The sequence below is a fragment of the Hemitrygon akajei genome, chromosome 8 (genome assembly GCF_048418815.1).
Source record: "Hemitrygon akajei chromosome 8, sHemAka1.3, whole genome shotgun sequence".
NCBI lineage: Eukaryota > Metazoa > Chordata > Chondrichthyes > Myliobatiformes > Dasyatidae > Hemitrygon > Hemitrygon akajei.
Window position 1 is genome coordinate 85,402,641 of NC_133131.1, and position 21,447 is coordinate 85,424,087.

At 40.5% G+C, this 21,447-nt stretch overlaps 1 protein-coding gene across 1 annotated transcript in view; it reads right to left on the reverse strand.

Moving 5' to 3' along the window:
- Positions 1 to 21,447, reverse strand: part of tspan13a (tetraspanin 13a) — a 49,262-nt gene that overhangs the window by 13,704 nt on the left and 14,111 nt on the right. Inside the window, exon 2 of the mRNA XM_073054114.1 lies at positions 7,042 to 7,209. Within this exon, the coding sequence (XP_072910215.1) occupies positions 7,042 to 7,209 (168 nt within the window). The remainder of the gene's footprint in view (positions 1 to 7,041; positions 7,210 to 21,447) is intronic.

Below are 21,447 nucleotides of genomic sequence, written 5' to 3' on the forward strand. Positions count from 1 at the left end.
AATAAAGGAATTCATTCATTTACAGATTTATTTTGTGATGGTCGATTGATGACTTTTGAGGAGATAATTAACAAATATTCTCTTGCTCATACACATTTTTGCAATATTTTTAGGTTAGACATTTTTTACAACAATATTTACCTAAGATTCCATATTTACAAGAATCTGATTTGTTGGATACCATTTTGAAACTGAATCCCTTAGTGAAAGGTTCCATTAGTAGAATTTATAATTTATTTTTGCTACAAAAAGAGAACCTATTACTAAAGATTAAACAAGATTGGGAGAGAGAACTTAATATGACCTTTGTTAATGAAAATTGGCTTCGAGTTTTGAAAAATGTAAATTCTTCTTCTGTATGTGCCAACCATTCTTTAATTCAATTTAAAATTGTACACCGATATTACTTAACAAAGGAGAGACTATCTAAAATATTTCCTAGTATAGATAACTATTGCGATAGATGTAAAACTGAAGTAGCTACTTTGTCACATATGTTCTGGTCATGTTCTGCATTAAAATCATTCTGGAAATCTTTATTTTCTACAATCTCTAAAGCTTTGAAAATTACTTTACAACCTAATAGATTGACTATTCTATTTGGAATAGTTCCATATCATATTCAGGGTATCTCATTTTCAGATCAACATGTAATTGTATTTGTTACACTACTGGCAAGAAGGGCTATCTTATTAAAATGGAAAGATATTTCTTCCCCTACATTAATTGAATGGTTTTCTCAAGTGATGGTACGTCTTGGCTTGGAAAAAATTAGTAGAACTTTTGATCCTCGATTTGATTTTGAGAAAAGATGGGTTTCTTTTGCCAAATATCATAATTTAATTTGAATTAAGTTATATGGCATCCTTCCAATTTTATTTTACTTTATAAATATGAAATGGCGGTTGATGACATTTTTTAATATATTTAGATGATGGTCAAACGTATTGCTCCGGGGGTTGATTCCTAATGGGTTTTTTTTTCCTAGTTAGATGGGGTTCTTTTTTTTCCCTTCTTTTTCCTATATATATATATTTTTTTCCCATTTTTATATTTTAAGATAAGTTTTTTTCTTCAGCTTTATTAATTGTATACATATTAATCTGTTGAAGTCTTGTATCATTTTATAGCTGTTGAAGATTATATATCAATAAAAAGATTCTAAAAATGAAAATAATATAAGTAACTACATACGCTTCCATCAATATCTTGCATACCAGAAAGGGAATTCGTGAGGTACCATTATGATGGACCTGATGCTGGAGAGTCAGGGTTTGATTCTGCTGCTGGAGAGGGTGGGGCTTACTACCAGAGTCAATTTCTTGAAGTAGGCATCAAGGGAGGCTTGTACAGAGCTTTTCTTTTTCTCGTCATAAATGCCTCATAGCAGCTGAGGTCTCTGGTAACTGCACGGTAAACTTTGGTGAACCTCTCTGTATTAGGATCTTGCTCTTCTAACTTTGCCATCCCTGCTTCAATGAGACAAAAGGCTTCAGCTAACTCTTTCATCACAAACTTTTTTGGTTCCAGACTTCCTGGGTCCCAGTCTTCTTCTTCCTCAAATGCTATCATCTGCTGCTCTAGTTCCATAAGGTCCTCCTTCATCCCTCAGCATTCTCCTTCCTCGAGCCGATGAACCGCTGAAGCCTCACAATGTTTTCATGAGCGTCACAACATAGTGTGTGCGTTCGTTATTACGAACTGTTGTATTTAACTCAAATTTTCCATGTAATAGGCTTTATGGCAGTCCGTATGTAAGTATGAGTTGTACATAAGTCAGACATTTGTAACCCGGGGACTGCCTGTACTAAACAGACATAGTTACAGCACAACATGCAATTTAGCACAGGAAAGGGCAATATGTCAGCACAAGACAGGGTGCAAAGATGACTCATAATAATTTTGCTAGGGTGCAATAATAATTGATGACAAATCAAAGCAGATGATGCTTTATTCCCTTTAGCAAGAAAGGAGACTGAACAGTTTTAATAAATGCAAGAAAAATTGTTAAGAGGCCCAGTCACAATGAGCAAAAAGGATTTACTTTCTGCAGAAAATGAAACAGCACTTTGGTGATACAAGGATTGGAGGGTTTAGAAGTAGTGTTTAAAAATCAAAACATAATGAATGATAAAGTATGCCATTAAGGGCAGATGGCTTGCATTTCTCCTGCTTCTATGCCAATCCACGTGACACCCTAAGGGGGGGGGGGTGACCCCACTGCTGCTGACTGCACTGTAAACCTCCCTCCCCACTCATCTTTGAGTTCTTCCTTCAATCCGGCACCCTCCTCTCCCTATCCATCACCCTCCCCTCCATCATTCTCCCTTTGATAATACCAACCTGAAACTTCCCTCTCATTACCGTCTTCTGCTCCAGTTGTTTCTTACCCATCCTCTCTGACCTCAGCATGGGCCTTGTATTCACATCCCTGTGAAGAATTCAGGGCCTACCATGACGGTGAGAACCTCTCCCATTGTTTCTATGCTTATTTCCTTGGTAGGGAGTCCTTTAAACCATTTTGCCCCCCAATCCCGCAAAACAAAAAGATTACCTTTTCTCTTGTTTCCAACACCCCACTTCCTCCTGGACATTTCTCGTCTGGATTATTACCCTCTCAGCCAGTCCTATCCTTGATCATGACTCCATCAACAACCATCAGGCAACTTCTTTCATATCACTATAGATCTCTTAATTTCAGGAGATCTCCTCCCCCAACCCCCCATAGCTACCAGCTTGATATAAATGAACAGTATGGGCTGGGGAATTATCTCCCATCCAAGATGCAAGAAGAAACAGAACTGACCTGGCAGGCCCTGTACTTCTGCATGCTCTTGCCCTACTAAACTCATCTCTTCATATGTTAACAATAAAGATAAAGAGAGATTTTGGAACATTGGCCTTCATAATCAAACCATGAGTACAGGAGTTGGGATGTTTTGTTGAAGTTGTGCAAGATGTTGGTGACACCCAATTTGGAGTACCATGTGCAGTTCTGATCACCTATCTATAGGAAAGATATCAATACAATTGACAGAATGTAGAAAAAATTTACTATGTTGCCAGGTCTTGAGGGCCTGAGTTATAGGGCAAGGTTGAATAGGTTTGGTCTTTATTCTCTAGAACTTAGAAGAATGAGGGGAGATTTGATAGAGGTATATAAAATTATGAAGGATATAGATAGGGCAAATGCAAATTAGCATTTTCCACCAAGGCTGGGTGAAAATACAACTAGGGGACATGAGTTAAGGGTGAAAAATGAAATGTTTAAGGAGAAAATGAAGGGGAATTTCTTAACTCAGAAGATGGCGAGAGTGCAGAATGAGCTGCCAACAGAAGCGGTGGATGTGGGTTCAATTTCAAAATTAAACAGAAATTTGGATAAATACATTGATGGGAGGGGTTATGGAGATCAAGGAGACTAAGCAGATTAATGGTATAACATGGTCTAGATGGGCTGAAGAACCTGTTTTTGTGCCACAGTGTCCTATCTTGTCTCTCTTCAACTAGTCTCATCCCACATATGCCCTGGATACCTTGCATGATTGCTTCCGTTTTCATGATTTCCAATTCTGTGGCCCCCACACCCTCATGTTCACCAGAGACGTTCAATCCCTTTGCAGTTCTACTCCCCATCAGGAAGGGCTTGGGCTCTTTACACTTCTCTATAATTTAAATCCAAACAATTCCCCTTTGCTAATGCTATGGGCTGCCTTGCAGAACAATTACTTACTTTGGAATACTTCTCTTTTGATTCAACTCACCTTCTTAAAACAAAATCAAAAGATGTTGTCTTACACAGTCATATACTGTTGGCCCTACTTACACCTACATTTCATTGGAGATGTGTAGCTATCTTTGTTCCAATCCTAGTCTAAGACCATAAGACATAGGAGCAGAATTAAGCCATTTGGCTAATTGGATCATCTCCACCATTCTATCATGGTTGATTTATAATCCATCTCAACACCATTCTCCTGCCTTCTTCCTACAACCTTTGATACCCTAACTAATCCAAGAACCTATCACCCATCATTTTAAAGATACCCAATTATTTGGTCTCCACAGCCACCTGTGGCGAGGATTTCAACAAATTCACCACACCTTGGCTACAGAGATTCATCCTCATCTCTGTTCTAAAGGACATTCTTCTATTCTAACGCTGTGCTTTTGGTCCGAGACTCCCCAACTACAGGAATCATCCCCACAACCACTCTATCTAGGCCTTTCAATGTTTAACAGATCTCAATGAGATTCCCTCATTCTTCTAAACTCCAGCGATTACAGGCCCAGAGCCACTAAATGCTCTTCACAGATAACCTTTTCATTTCCCAGATTATTCTCATGTACCTCTGTATCCTCCCCAATGCCATCCTATCCTTTCTTAGATAAGTGGTCCAAAACTGCTCACAATACTCCAAGAGCACTCTGACCAATGCCTTAAAAAGCCTCAGCATTACATTCTTGGTTTTCTATTATAGTACTCTTGAAATGAACGCTAACATTGCATTTGCCTTCCTTGCCACTGACTCAACTTGCAAGTTAATCTTTAGGAATATTGCACAAGGACTCCTAAATCCCTTTGCACCTCGGATTTCTGAATTTTCTACCCATTTAGAAAATAATCTTATGCGTTTATTCCTTCTACCAAAGTACATGACCATACACTTCCCCCCACCATATTCCATCTGCCACCTCTTTGCCCATTCTCCTAATTTGTCCTTCTACAGACTCCCTGCTTCTTCAGTACTACTTGCCCCTTTGTATTGTCTGCAAACTTTGCCACAAAGCCATCAATTCCATCATCCAGATCACTGACATATAACATGAAAAGAAGTGGTCCCAACACGGACCCCTGCAGAAAACCACCAGTCAACAGCAGCCAAATAGAAAAGGCCCCCCTTTATTCCCAATCTTTGCCTCTTGCTGGTCAGCCAATCTTCTATACATGATAGTATCTTTCCTGTAATACCATGGGCTCTTACCACGTTAAGCAGCCTTGTGTGGCACTTCGTCAAAGGCCTTTTGAAAATCTAAGTGGAAAAAGAACTCTGACTCTCCTTTATTTTCCTACTTGTTATTTCCTCAAAGAATTCCAACAGATTTCTCGACAAGATTTCTCCTTAAAGAAACCATGCTGTCCTTGGCCTATTTTTAATCATGTGCCTTCAAGTACCCCAAAACCTCATACTTAACAGATTCCAACATTTTCCCAACCACTGAAGACAGGCCTATAATTTCCTTTCTTGTGCCTCCCTCCTTTCTTAAAGAGTGGAATGACATTTGCAGATTTCCAGTCCAATAGAGCCACTTCAGAATCTAGTGATGCTTGAAAGATCACTCCAATGCCCCCACAAGCTCTTTCAGAATGGGGTGTAGGCCATCTGGTCCAGTTGACTTATCTAACTTCAGACCTTTCAGCTTTCCAAGCACCTTCTTATTAATAGTAACTACAATCACTTCTGCCCCCAAAACACTTGAATTTCTGCTACTGTCTTTCGCAGTGTTCTTCTGTCATTTCTTTGTTCTCCCCCCCCCCCCATCTCCCATTACTACCTCTCCATCATCATTTTCCAGCAGTCCAATATCTATCCTCTCCTCTATTTTACACTTTATATTTCTGAAATATACCTTTGGTATCTTCTTTTATATTATCGACTTACAGTACTTTCATATTTAATCTTTTCTCTCCTTTTGGCTGTTTAGTTGCCTTCTGTTGCTTTTGAAAGACTTGCCAAACTTCTAACTTCCCACTAATTTTTGCCCTATTATATGCCGTCTTTTGCTTTTATACCGCCTTTGACTTCCCTTGTCAGCCATGGTTGCCTCATCCTCCCTTTAGAATACTTCTTCATCTTAGCGACGTATCTGTCGTGCACCCCCCGAATTGCTCTAGAAACTCCAGCCACTGCTGATCTCCTATCATTCCTGCTAGTGTCCCCTTCCAATCAACTTTAGCCAGCTTATCTCTCATGCCTCAATCATTTCATTTACTCTATTGTAATACTGATACATCTGACTTTAGCTCAAACTGCAAAGCAAATTTGATTATATTGTAATCACTGCCTCCCAAGGGCTCCTTCACCTGAAGCTCCCCAAGGTTTACCTTAAGCTTTACACCAGGTTCTAGTATCTGCAGTCTTTTGGTGTACGTCTTCAACTATTTCCCATATTGGAAATATTTTTGATACAGACAATTGCACATTAGGAACACGGGGGGTGGGGGGGAGCTGCAAATGCCAGCATATGCTCAGGGCAAGAAATATGCCTTTATCAAAGGAGCATCTATTAAGTCTATGTATTTTTGTCATTTCCACAGCATTATGATGGATAATGCCAGGAATTTGATTGTAACCATACAAACACCAAGTGTTTATGTTGTTGTTCTTTTCTAAAACACCAAGATTATCACATCAGTCTTAGCTGGAGACATGAATTCATGTTCCAAAGAAATCAATTCTTGACCTGCTCCAGGCCTTAGCACCTTGCAGTGCCTCCCTGGCTTATAGACATTAGACATTTGAAAGACTAGAGGGATGGATGGACAGACTTGGAAGGGAATGGATCTATTGGCTGCTGTCAAGCTGCAGGCATCTCTGCTAGCTGTAAACATTTCACTTCCACAGGCCTGCTTTCTTCACACGTCACCTCCATGGAGCCCCCCACCTCACCTCCCACAGACTGCCAATAGTCACAACAACCAGAGACTGGGAGCACCCTGTAGACTCACCGAGTCAGCAAGGCTGCCTCTTCTTGCTTCCTCTATTACCGCTTGCTCTGTAATCCCCTTCCGCACAATGTTTCTGTTTATTTCCAGTTTATTTTTCAGATTGTAAACAGTTCTCAAGAATGGAACCCTGTCGTAACACAAAGACTGTATGCTACCGAGTAAAGTTTTTCCCTCCTCCCCTCATTTTTGCTTAAATATATTTTGTACGCAGGCATAAATGTTAGCAGATTACTAGCAGAAGATAAATAAAAAGGCACAGCATACTCACAAATTAAAATATTTAGTTAATATTATTCTGTTTAAAAGGATACAAAAAACAGCAACACTTGGTGGTGTTTAATTGCTCCCAGCAGTCCAATCAAAGCAATAAGAAAGAGAAAGATTCCCACGCCAATCACTCCAGCAACGACAGAGAAGCTCGTAACGAGTCCAAAGGTTTTACCCCATGCTGCAATTCCAATCAGCAGCAGACTGACCAGCTGTGAAAAGAGGTATAAATTTAGAGTTATAGGTACTCATCTGATGGTTATACAATACACTAAAAAATGTTACCACTTAGAACCAGGTGTTAATAAAAGCTGCCTTAACCCCTTTGTTTCTGAACTCACAATTACCTTGCCTTGAAGTATTTATCCAACTTTTTCCCCCCAAGGGAATGCCAAGCAATTTTACTATATCAAAAAAATTTTAATTGACAAGACCTCCAAAATAGAGTCTTCAAAATTAATTTAACAATTTCAAGGATCTCTACCAAATTTCAACACTAAACGGCAGAAAATGTTACACTGAAACCCTATCCCATCACTCTCCACTGATCAGATTTCTAAATGTAAAATGAACCCGCGAATATTTCCTCAGTATTCTCCCCTTCATTTTGCGCTAATTGTTTATTATACTTCTCATTGTCATTTATAGTTTTATTATTATGTATTGCAAAGTACTGCTGCCACAAAGCAACAAATTTCATGACATATGCTAGCAATACTAAACTAGGTTCTGATTGAATGTCATCCAGAAGGTTTTATTCTGCATTTACTAATTCATCATAAATTTTATATTTGCATCTTCTGTCTTCAGTTCAAGAATATACACAATTTAACTCAATTACATTCAATGACAACTTTCTGTATATTTCTGCATTCTAGTAATTTCAAACTTTCCACTTTTTGTCATCAAATTGAGATTATGCATAATTAGTTATAGCTAAAGGGAGATGCACATCAAAAGGTACTGCCCAAGCAGCACAATTCATCCCAAAGTAAGGTTCTTATCTTCCATCTATAGGACCCTTTTATTTTTCAGATAACTGAGACAAAGTGAACCTTTTCAGATCACAAAATACATGAGCACAGATAATTTACTATGTGGTCTTTAATGAAACCGAAACAAGTTTATGATGATCAGTCTTAGATCTGTGTTGGGTGTCCTTGATTAATCCATTTCCAAACCATTACAAACTAAGGACTTGTGTTGTTAAATCACAGCAAACTGAGTGACAAGAGCAAAGTTCAAGTCAATGATACCACCCAGTTACTTTTCCTTTTACAAAGACTTCCTATGTGCATCAATGGTAAAGTGCAACTTTGTGGTTTCTAAAGCAATTTAAAAGGTGAAAGGTATTTGCTAGCAAATCCTCCCTCAAGATTTCAAAAGGGAGTACGGTAATTGAAAACTGGCTCCAGATTAGTATTGTCTAAAAGAAACTATTTTTTTGCTTGTTGGTCTTCCAGTAGTTATTCAAACACATTTTATAAATATAATATGAATGAAGCAGAAGTCAAAAGGTTAAAAGAAAAATAAACTTAATTTTAGAATAACCACATTCTTTTCTTGAACACCATTTGTAGCAGCTACGCTCTGGCATTGCCAAGTGAGGTCATTGTTATTTTGTTTGCTACAAGAGATGAAGTACAAAAGGTACCATGCAACACGATTGTTAATTCATCCAAAAACAGAGCTCAGAAAACAATGGGATGCTGAGTACTATTCTGTAACTTGCCAAGCTTTATCACGCACAATTACTCATGCCTTTAGTTTTGGCATACATTGTTTACTTAGAAACGTCTTCCAGGCAGTTTATTACTGTAGAAATCTAATATAGCATCATCTGAAATTATTGTTGATATACTGCATGTAAACTATTCTATTTTGCAATTGCCTTTTCAAACAAAGTATGGGTTAAGCTGTCGTTACATCATTTTCTACAATCAGGTAAAGGAAGGAAATGACAGGGAAAAGGGCAAATAAAGCATTGTGTGCAGACTTATGACTGGAGGAGATAGAGTGGGCACATTATAAACAAGAGATTCTGCAGATGCTGGAAACCCACAGTTCACACACATGATCAGGCAGCATCCAAGGAAGAGAATGAGCAGATGATACTTCATACTGAGACCCTTCCTCAGGGCAGTATTAGCATTCATTTGTATGAAATTGGTTGCTTTAACTATATTCACAAAGGGGGAGATAAAGAGCTTTTAACAGGAATCTCAACAAATAAAAAATGTCATTAACCATTCACTATGGGGATTGGGCACTGCTAACAAGGCCCACTGTTACTACCCATTCCCAAGTGTCTTCAAGAAAGTGGTTGTGAGACTTGTTCATAAACTGCTGCAGTAATTTTGATTAAGGTAATCTGCTGTGGAGGGAGTTCCAGATTTCCCACCAATTAAAGGAATGGTGAATTATTTCCAAGTCAGGATAGTGCAAAGCTTGTAGGCCTTGGAGTTCCTGTACTTCTGCTGCCCCTACCCTTATTGGTGCTTGAGGTATGGGTTTGAAAACTACCGAGATGAAAGACAGTGAGTTACTGCAGTGGATTTTGTAAACTATAAAATGCAGCTACAGTACACTGCTTGAGGTATGGGTTTAAAAACTACGGAGATGAAAGACAGTGAGTTACTGCAGTGGATTTTGTAAACTATAAAATGCAGCTACAGTACACTGCTTGAGGTATGGGTTTGAAAACTACCGAGATGAAAGACAGTGAGTTACTGCAGTTAATTTTGTAAACTATAAAATGCAGCTACAGTACACTGCTTGAGGTATGGGTTTAAAAACTACGGAGATGGAAGACAGTGAGTTACTGCAGTGGATTTTGTAGACTATAAAATGCAGCTACAGTACACTGCTTGAGGTATGGGTTTAAGAACGACGGAGATGGAAGACAGTGAGTTACTGCAGTGGATTTTGTAGACTAAAATGCAGCCGCAGTACGCTGTGGAATAAAAAAAGTTCACGTTAGCCAAGTAGATTATTTTATACTGGATGTTATTGACCTACTTGAGTTGTTATAGTTGCACTCATTCAGATAAATTGAGTGTATTCTAATCATACTCCTGATTTATGCCAAGGAGATGTTGAAAAGGCCATGGAGTCTCTCACCACCATATGATACTCTGCTCTGACCTCTTTTAATAATCATAGTATTTATGCAGTTAGTCCAGTTGATTTCTTGCAGGATATTGATGGTCAAAGGCAGGCATTTAGATTATTAAGTGCTCATGATAAGTTTATTTCAAGTTGGAAATAGTCCTTGCTTGTCACTTTTCGTATTTGACAATGCCTGCTTGCTGTTTAGGCCTAGCTACAGGTAGTCAGGGACCAGTTCATTCATTGAAAGATTGCAGTGGAATTAACATTGTGTTATTATTATTAAACATACCCTCCTCTAATATATATTTCAATAGCATTGATAAATCAGCGAAGGTAGATACACTGCAGAGGGTGAAAAGGAGATTTACCAGACTGAGATGGAGCAATTCAAGTCTGAGGAAAGGCCCATTGGCTGGGTTTGCATTCTTTGAAAAAGAAATCAGAAGGAGAACTTAACTAAGCATAACAACATTATGAGATACACAGACAGGGTAAATAGAAACAATTTTCTTTTCTTAATAGAGATCCCTATGACCAGAGAGGCATATGTTTAAATTAAGGTAGGGGATTTAATATTTCTTTTAATTCTTTCTAGTGTGTGAATGAAATCTGGAATCCATTGTCTGAGGAAGTGGAGGAGCTATGTACTCCAAGCACTTTCAAATGTTGCGTGATGAACACTTGAAACACCAACATGGGGATTAGTTTAGTTAAGTGCCATGGTGCCATGGTTGGGTTCAGGGCTCCTGCAACTATTTCCCTTGTGTGAGTTAGGACTCCAGTTATTGGAGACATTTCCCCTGATGCCCAATAACTTAAATTTTGCTGATAACACTAATCAATGGGGACTTTTGCCTGAATTTGCTGAATTGGATTGGCCTTTTCTTTGAAATGGAAATGTTAGAACTGGACAATCTTCCCAATGTTGTCACTTCATTTGAAGTAGGGAAGTGCCTGAAAGCACACACGTTTCAGTACAGCAGATAAAGGAGTCTGACAAGTGAATTCTGCATCATGCAAATTAAGGCAGAAGACTTTGCTGCTGATGGAAAGAGAAGGGGACATAATGAGGCTGGAGTTTGAAGTGGCAAGACTATAAAGTGGAAGAAAAGTCACAAAGTTAAAACTGACCATCAAGTGAAATCAACAAATTTTCCTACTACATATTAATTTTTTTCTGTACTAGTTCAAAGTGCCAGTGCGAAAACATTACAGAAGGTCAAGGAGTAAACTGAAGGACCTGATGACAGCTATTTTAAGTTTAAAAAGAGGCATGACTAGAAGTGTGCGGGATGTCTACGCGTGAGAAATACAATTTTCTTCCATACCAGTCAACATGACAGCCACATGATGAGAACTGGATACTAGAGCAACAGGTCTAACAGGAAATAGCACTGATAAGTGACTTCAAGCTGTGCCAAGCCATAGAGGTCACACTTCCTGGCATTTACATTCATTAAAATTAGGGCTCTCTAAACAACGCTGCGCAAAAATATTTGCAGAATGAAACAAAGTGAAAACTTCCTAGATTGAGCTCTGTTAGAAGACTATGTTAATTATATGACTTCTCACTTTTGTTTCTACTCATAGATAATTTTTTTTTTAAATGTGAAAGTAACTTGAAAAATTAATAATAGTTCAAATACAAAAAAATACTGGAAACACTCAGCAAGACGAGCATTATCTGCAGAATGAGAAACTGGCTTAAAATTGCACACTCTGGACCCTTCAACAAATGTACTGTTGCTTCTAGAACGTTCTGCTTTTGTTCCAGACTTCCAACAGTGCATTTTCATCTACTAGTCACCACTTAATTTGCTAAGCAAAATGTTGCAAGTAATATTTCTCCAAAATATGTGGTGAAGAGTGGAATTTTCTGCCCAATGAAGCAGTGGAAGCCATCTCAGTAAATACATTTATGACAAGGTTGGATAGATTTTGCATTGTATGGGAATTAAGAGTTATGGGGGGGAAAAGCAAGTAGGTGGAAATGAGTCCATGGCCAGATCAACCATCATCTTACTGAATGGCGGAGCAGACACGACAGGCCAAATGGCCTACTCCAGCTCCTATTTCTTATATTTTTACATTCTTATGTAAAATGTACAAGTTTAGACACATCAAAAATGTGATGCCACAAAGGTAGAAATATGTTGTGTTCAAATAAAAATTCAATTGTTCGAATGAAAGCTTAACACAGTCTTATTAGTTTATTTCCAAAACATCAGCTGATATTATTAGATCTTCTTTGAAAGAACCTGTTCTTTTCTGCTTTTTTGTAAAAGACACCTGGCATTTTCATTATTGTCTGCATCATGGAAACTAAAGGAGAGAAAGAATAATATTTCTGTTTAGAAAAGTCATTAAATCTATTAACAGAAAGGAATCAAGATGCGATTTCATCCTACAAACTCATTACTTATTGCAGACATTGACAGAAAGAAAAAAAATCAATCACAGGAGGGAGTTAATTGGTTAAAGCAACCAGGTGTTTAATGGAAGGTGGATGTTAACAAAATTCCATGATAGAAATAAACACAAATAAATGCAAAATTCAATAAGATTATAAATAGAGGAAAAGTACAATGGAAATAGAACAGACAGCACTGCAAACTGAAATGAGAGCTACCGGTAGTTCTGCCTGTTAAAAGAAGGTGCTCTGAACTACAGATAGCTAACTCTCCTCATCCATACACAATTTCTCCTCACCAACAGAACTGTGTTTCAAATGATAACCAACCATTGTATCTGTAGATGAATGCAATCAGCATGGATTTGAGTGCATCTCTTTGGCCACTGGAGGTGCTGGATATGAAGGACTTGATGATAACTTTCCCTCTGGCAGACAATAGGGAGACTCCTCTGCAGATACTACACTGTCATGAGTATATCATCTGACAGGTCCTCCAGCACCTTCCCCACTCTCCAGAGGTGAATGATGACATTTGGAAATTTGCAACTGAAGCTCTGTGTTATGGAGTTTTCGGATTTAAATGTAGATGTTGCCTGTTCAAGGCCTCCTTATTTATGAGATTCGATGCAGTCATGACCTCTTGTTAGTCAGGAAATGGCAGCCAGACTGGATGTCGAATGGAGTCAAGAATCCTGACGTTAGAACAGTTGTTTTGGTGATGTCTTCAAGTCTTCCTTCCAACGGCATCGACAGTCATACCCTCCCTGATGAGTTTGCCCACTTTTGGCTTCCATGTGCATTCTATGTTCTCTCTATTCACCATCTGTTTCTTCAGGCCACTAGGTTTTCTGCATGACCATCTACTCTGCATGGCTTTCATTCAGCTCACTAAAACCTCACACTCTTTCCTCACATTTGGCTGTCCACTCAGATTTACTTTCACCTTGCATTTGCTCCATTACAGCTTGAAAGCCATGATACCAACCAATCTCATAAAGCCTAATGTGACACCAGGCTGCATCACTTCCCTGACACTCGTAAATTAGACTCGCTATAATGTTGTGCCTCATCTCCACCAAACCTCTGGTGCTGGTGGAACTAATGGGGAACTATTCAGCCTGTGCCAACTACAGTCCAGAACCAAGGTTACCGGAACTTCAGTGACAAGGTGTGTATTGTGCACAGTATGTGTAGTGTGGGTACGTGCACATGTGTGCGTACATACACTGGGAGGGCAACTTCTACTACTGCCAACTGTTAACTAAAGCAAAAACAAGGGAGGATCTTACACTCAACACCTACAAGACCAAAATTCCTCTCCCAGCTCATGTCGACTTCCCATGGACAATAATGCTCATGGAAAACCATAAAATGCATGTACCAAGTCCTATATTTAGGCAGCCACCACTCCCTAGATGGGAAACATTGATGAAAGTACATCAGTCTTCAATGCAGCAGGCCTAACTATTAGTCATTTGAGAGAAAAAAAAGAACAGATGGAAGCTAAGACATTGGACCAGATACAAAACTCAACTTATTAGGTAGCAGTCATGTCTGATTGAGGTCTGAGCTACTTACAGCACATTTCTCCAGGAAATGGAAAATACCACAAATGCCATATCCTCATACTGACAAATTACCAAAATCAGCATCAGTGACCTCTCTCAGCCCAACACTTCTTAACAGGTCTTAAAGCCCAATTACTCTCAGTCAGCTACATTGAAATCAGACACACAAATGACATGACCTGGGCAGACTATCAAAACAGACACTATGCTAAATTAAAAGATGGAAGGAGACTTCGAGGTGTACAAAGCTAGATTTGGGGCTGTACTCAGCAGATGGCATGAAACATCCCACTGAATCCTAAGAATTACTGGCCCATAATCACTCAAAGTGGCAAGATAGAATTTGGTACTGAAAATTTAATGCCATGCTCTGAGAGTACACATAAACCCTGACTAAAGGAGGAGAAGCAACCCAACTCACAAACTATCCACTCTTCCCATCTGTGAAGACTCAAGTTCTCACATTACCCAACTCAAAACCCCCAAAACTAGATAACCTTAATCCTGAGGAATTGCACTGGAAGAACCACCCATTATTATCTCTTTCCTCAGTAACAAATCCCATCAGTAAAAATGCTCTTTTGTAATGAAGGCTAAAAGTGTGAAGTTGCTAACATTACATTTAGAAGGTTGAATATACACATTTCTGCACACTTTGCTCACACATGACTGTATGCTAAACACCTGAGTTACCACATTGCCAAGTTTGATGATAACACAACACTGGTGGGACCCCTCAGATGGTCTATGGAGAGGTGGAAGAGCTCAAGGCCTGGTGCGAGGCAAATAACCTCTTCCTTAATGTCAGCAAGACAAAGGAGATGGTTATCGACATTAGGAGAACTCACACCCTTCATTACATTGGTGGCATAACAGTAAAAACTGCTGGCAGCTTCAAACTCCTGAGAGTGCATACCTTACACAACCTCTCGTGGTCCTAGAAAACATCCTACATAGTCAGGAAAGGTCACCTAAGCCTTTACTTTGAAGCTGCAGAGAGCTGGACTATGCACATCCATACTTAAGTCATTCTACAGATGTACATTAAAGAGCACCCTAAAATGTAGAAAAGTATGGAAACTGCACTGTGGCAGACAGGAAGGCTCTACAATGGGTAGTTAAAACAGCCCTATGCAACACTGGCACCAGCCTACCTGCCATCAAGGATCTATATACAAAAAGGTGCCAAGAAACATCATGAAGGATCCCATCCACCCTGCTCATGGAATGTTTGTCCCACTCCTATCAGAGAGGAGGCTATGTAGCATCCACGCCAGGACCACCAGATTCAAAAACAGTCACTTTCCCCAAGCAGCAAAGGCTGAATAATACCTCTACACCACTCACCCACCCCACCACAACCCCCCATCACCACTACTTTATCATTTCATGTCAGTCACCTTATGTACAGACAGTTCTATGCCGAGTGTTACTTAATGGACATTCAATCAATATATGTATTTATATTTATTGTGTTCTTTATATCGTGTTTATTTTGTGCTGCATAAGATCCGGAGCAACAATTCTGTTCTTCATTTCCCCCATGTACAGGAAAAGACATTATGGAGTACAATATGTGACATTTCTATTTTCGGAGTCCCATGAGGTTTAAATTGATGAGCAGAGTCAAAGTAGGAGGGACAATTAAAGTGAGAGTCTTGACCTAAAATATCACTGTATGCTTCTGTCGGTAGTTCCTCCAGCACTTAGTACGTTGCTCCACATTACTGCACTCGCAGGCAACAGTGTGAACAAACTGATGTGGCACCAAGTCTCATTGACACAATTCACCAATATTAGCTGTTTTTTTTCCATGCAGATTTTGTCTACAACCCTGATTACTATCAAAATGACTGCAGTGGATTTAATGAAGGTTTCCATAAGCAAATTGTTTTCCATTAATATGGCTTTCTGTGATGCACCTATTCCTTTCTTCCACCCACTTGGCTCAAATATTTGGATGCTGACTCAGTTCCTTTATCCTCTTAAAATTTACTTAGTCTAGAACTCAGCAGACAAATCTTACTCAAGCAAAGGACTGCTCAATTAATACCTCTGCCCTTGTTGACATATTCTTAACCTAGTGAGAGGCTCAAACAGTTAAATCACTTCAGCTTCCACACAATGATTCATAAGAACATAAGTAATAGGAGCCATCTGACCCGTTGAACCTGTTCTGCCATTCAATAAGATCTAGCCATGGACTCATCTCCACCTACCTGCCTTTTCCCCATAATTCCCCTACTATGCAAAAATCTATCCAACCTTGTCTTAAATATATTTACTGAGGTAGCCTCCACTGCTTCATTGGGCAGAGAATTCCACAGATTCACCACTCTCTGGGAAAAGCAGTTGCTCCTCACCTCCATCCTAAGTTTACTCCCCAGAATCTTGAGGCTTTGTCCCTTAGTTCTAGTCTCACCTACCTGTGGAAACAACTTTCCTGCCTCTATCTTATCTATCCCTTTCATAATTTCATATGTATTTATAAGGTCTCCTCTCATTCTTCTGAATTCCAGCAAGTACAGTCCCAGGCAAATCAATCTCTCCTCATAGTCTAACCCCCTCATCTCTGGACTCAACCTGGTGAACCTCCTCTGCACCGCCTCCAAAGCCAGTATATACCTTCCTCAAGTAAGGAGGCCAGCACTGCACACAGTTCTCCAGGTGTGGCCTCACCAGTACTCTGTAGTGTCAGCACTTTCCAGTTCACAAGCAATGTCCCCTCCCTTTCTTTCCCTTCAATTATCAATTTCTTGTTATTGTCACTCTGCTACACTACCAATGCCCATGTTTTTTAAAACCCAAGTCCTGCTTTAATGAGTTTGCTTTCTGGTCCACTTCACTTTCTTCACAGACTTGTTGCAACTCACAACTTTTGACCATGCTGCTACTAATTTCTACTGGTTCCACCTTTACTTTCATAACCAAATGTTTTAGTGCCTCAAACATTTAAGAACATTCCTCTATGCAAAATATGTAATACAGATGCACAAGATATAGACAAAATGTTGGCGGAACACAGCAGGCTAGGCAGCATCTATAGGAAGAAGCGCTGTCGACGTTTCAGGCTGAGACCCTTCGTCAGGACTAACTGAAAGGAAAGATAGTAAGAGATTTGTAAGTAGGAAGGGGAGGGGGAAATGCAAAATGATAGAAGACTGGAGGGGGTGGGATGAAGCCAAGAGCTGGAAAGGTGATTGGCAAAAGGGATACAGAGCTGGAGAAAGGAAAGGATCATGGGACGGGAGGCCTAGGGAGAAAGAAAGGTGGGGGGAGCACCAGAGGGAGATGGAGAATAGGCAGAGTGATGGGCAGAGAGAGAAAAAAAACAAACAACTAAATATGTCAGGGATGGGGTAAGAAGGGGAGGAGGGGCATTAACGGAAGTTAGAGAAGTCAATGTTCATGCCATCAGGTTGGAGGCTACCCAGCTGGTATATAAGGTGTTGTTCCTCCAACCTGAGTTTGGATTCATTTTGACAATAGAGGAGGCCATGGATAGACATATCAGAATGGGAATGGGACGTGGAATTAAAATGTGTGGCCACCGGGAGATCCTGCTTTTTCTGGCGGACTGAGCGTAGGTGTTCCACGAAACGGTCCCCCAGTCTGCATCAGGTCTCACCAATATATAAAAGGCCACACCGGGAGCACCAGACGCAGTATACCACACCAGCCGACTCACAGGTGAAGTGTCACCTCACCTGGAAGGACTGTCTGGGGCCCTGAATGGTGGTGAGGGAGGAAGTGTAAGGGCTGGTGTAGCACTTGTTCCATTTACAAGGATAAGTGCCGGGAGGGAGATCGGTGGGAAGGGATGGGGGGGACGAGTGGACAAGGGAGTCGCATAGGGAGTGATCCCTGCGAAAAGCAGAAGGGGGGGCAGGGAAAAATGTCCAACAGGATCCCACTACCAAAAGACTTCATTAACTTTGCCTCCAACTTTCACCCTGCCCTCAAATTTACCTGGTCCATTTCCGACACCTCCCTCCCCTTTCTTGATCTTTCTGTCTCCATCTCTGGAGACGGCCTATCTACTGATATCTACTATAAGCCTACAGACTCTCACAGCTACCTGGACTATTCCTCTTCCCACCCTGTCTCTTGCAAAAATGCTATCCCCTTCTCACAATTCCTCCGTCTCCGCCACATCTGCTCTCAGGATGACGCTTTTCACTCTAGGACGAAGGAGATGTCATCCTTTTTTAAACAAAGGGTCTTCCCTTCCTCCACCATCAACTCTGCTCTCAAACGCATCTCTCCCATTTCCCGCACATCTGCCCTCACCCCATCCACCCGCCACCCCACTCGGGATAGGGTTCCCCTTGTCCTCCCCTATCACCCCACCAGCCTCCAGGTCCAACTTCCGCCACCTCCAACGGGATCCCACTACCAAACACATTTTTCCCTCCCCCCATCTTTCTGCTTTTCGCAGGGATTGCTCCCTATGCGACTCCCTTGTCCACTCGTTCCCCTCCCCCCATCCCTTCCCACCGATCTCCCTCCAGGCACTTATCCTTGTAAACGGAACAAGTGCTACACCTGCCCTTACACTTCCTCCCTCACCACCATTCGAGGCCCCAGACAGTCCTTCCAGGTGAGGCGACACTTCACCTGTGAGTCGGCTGGTGTGGTATACTGCGTCCGGTGCTCCCGGTGTGGCCTTTTATATATTGGTGAGACCTAACGCAGACTGGGAGACCGTTTTGCTGAACACCTACGCTCAGTCCGCCAGAAAAAGCAGGATCTCCCAGTGGCCACACATTTTAATTCCACGTCCCATTCCCATTCTGATATGTCTATCCATGGCCTCCTCTATTGTCAAAATGAATCCAAACTCAGGTTGGAGGAACAACACCTTATATACCAGCTGGGTAGCCTCCAACCTGATGGCATGAACATTGACTTCTCTGACTTCCGTTAATGCCCCTCCTCCCCTTCTTACCCCATCCCTGACATATTTAGTTGTTTGCCTATTCTCCATCTCCCTCTGGTGCTCCCCTCCCCTTTCTTTCTCCCTAGGCCTCCCGTCCCATGATCCTTTCCTTTCTCCAGCTCTGTATCCCTTTTGCCAATCACCTTTCCAGCTCTTATCTTCATCCCACCCCCTCCAGTCTTCTCCTATCATTTCGCATTTCCCCCTCCCCCTCCTACTTTCAAATCTCTTAGTATCTTTCCTTTCAGTTAGTCCTGACGAAGGGTCTCGGCCTGAAACGTCGACAGCGCTTCTTCCTATAGATGCTGCCTGGCCTGCTGTGTTCCACCAGCATTTTTTGTGTGTTGTTTGAATTTCCAGCATTTGCAGATTTCCTTGTGTTTGCACAAGATATAGCTTGTGTGTATAATATGCCAATCATGTACACATTTCTCAACAAGCTCTTACTGAAAAATTTGTCTTCTTTGGAACCTTTATCCACCTTCACACTATTGTTTATTGCATACAGACGTACACTTTGCTTTGACTCTTGACCCCTCTCTTCAGTATGCAAATATATTTCCTCCAAAATTCTAATATACCTTTTCTCCATTTTCTACAAGGGGAACGAGAGGCGAGGGGGGCTAAAGTTTCAATTTTCATTTCAGTTCTAATAATGATAAAGGTCTGAGGCATAGATTGGGATAGAGTTGCATTGTAGTCTATTTTAAATTGGCAACTTCTTTGTACAAATGATTTGTGCCAAACTTATCCCAAGCAATAAAAGCTCCAATACAACATTCAACATAACTTTGAATTTTTAATCTTGCAGCTGCACCATGGCAAATCCATCTGAAACCCAGGACACAATATCTGCAGTCGAAACAAAACAATGGCCTTGTGGACATGCTTGTGATCAATTCCAAAGTAAGGCTATTTTGAAACTACAAGTCATCTACAGCTTGTCCAAACGAGCTCAACAACATTAGTGGTTAATACCAGTATGTGGTTTCTAAAGAAATCATTATGCACCTTAATTATTGGTTAAAATGCAGTTTTTTTAATTAATTACAGCATGTGAAGTTTCAATGCAACATAATAAGTACTTTATTAATCCCAAGTGGGAAATTCTTTCATTACAGCAGCAACATTCAAAAACACACTTAGCAGTGTGCAGACTTAACTAATAAAGTGCAGAATAATAATATACACAATAATAATTTACCAATGTGCAAAAATGTATGAAATAATGAAACAGACTGTTGTACTATGATGTGTGTCCTCCTGGTGCACAGAGCGGAGGGAAGATTTTCTGTAACGATCATCGTGACAGCGAAGCTGAATTGAGTCTGTTCGAAAGGATTCTCCGCTGCTTATTCAGTAGGTCATGCAGAGAATGTGCCAGATTGTCCATAAAGAATTACAGTTTGCTTAGTGATCTCCTCTCTCTCCACCACTAACTCAAAAGAGTCCGGGTTGTAGCCAAGGACGGATCCAGCCTTTTTGATGAGTTTACTTAAGTCTTTTTGCATCACCAGCACCGATGCTGCTCCACCAACATAATGCTGCAAAAGAAGACTGCACTCGTTACAGACCGGTAAAAGGTCTCCAGCATCCTGCTGCACATATTGAAGGATCTCGGCTTCCTTAGAAAATAGAGTCTGCTCATCCCCTTCTTGTAAAAAGCCTTTGTGTTGGCTTTCCAGTCAAGTTTGTTGTCGAGGTGAACACCCAACTATTTGTACTCCTCCACCACCACAACAACTACTCCTAGAACGTATATAGGACTCTTCACAGTCTGTTTGCTCCAAAAATCAGTCTCCATCTCCCTGGTTTTGGCCAATTCAGGAGCAGGTGATTCCTCCCACACCACTCCACAAACTTTTCCACCAGTCCTCTATACTCTGACTCCTACCCAACCACTGCAGAGACGTCAGAGAACTTCTGAAAGTGACAAGACTCAGACTTGTACTGAAAGTCTGAAGTGTACAGTGTGAACAGAAACAGGACTGTCCCTTGGGGAGCTCCAGTGCCACTCACTACCACCTCAGACAGAACTGCCCAGCTGTAGAAACTGGGGTCTATCAGTCAGGTAGTCAGCAATCCAGGAGATAGTTGATTAGTCTACATCCATCGTTTGCAGCTTCATGTTCAGAATAAGTGGCTGGATTGTATTGAAGGCAGTAGAGAAATCTAAACATGCAGTGAACATTCAAATTTCAATTCCATGCCAAGTGAAGTTTGATTCTTATTATTAGATGTGTTTAAACACAGCTTAATTTTGTTCTGAAATAAAGAAATCTAAATAATATTCCTAGGACATAGAAAAAAAAATCCAGGAGTATCCAGAGATAAAAGCAAACAGTAATTGGAAAGGAAACCAGTTTTTGAGAAATACTAACTGCAAGCATGTAGTTGGACAACAAAGGAAGTGTGTTGA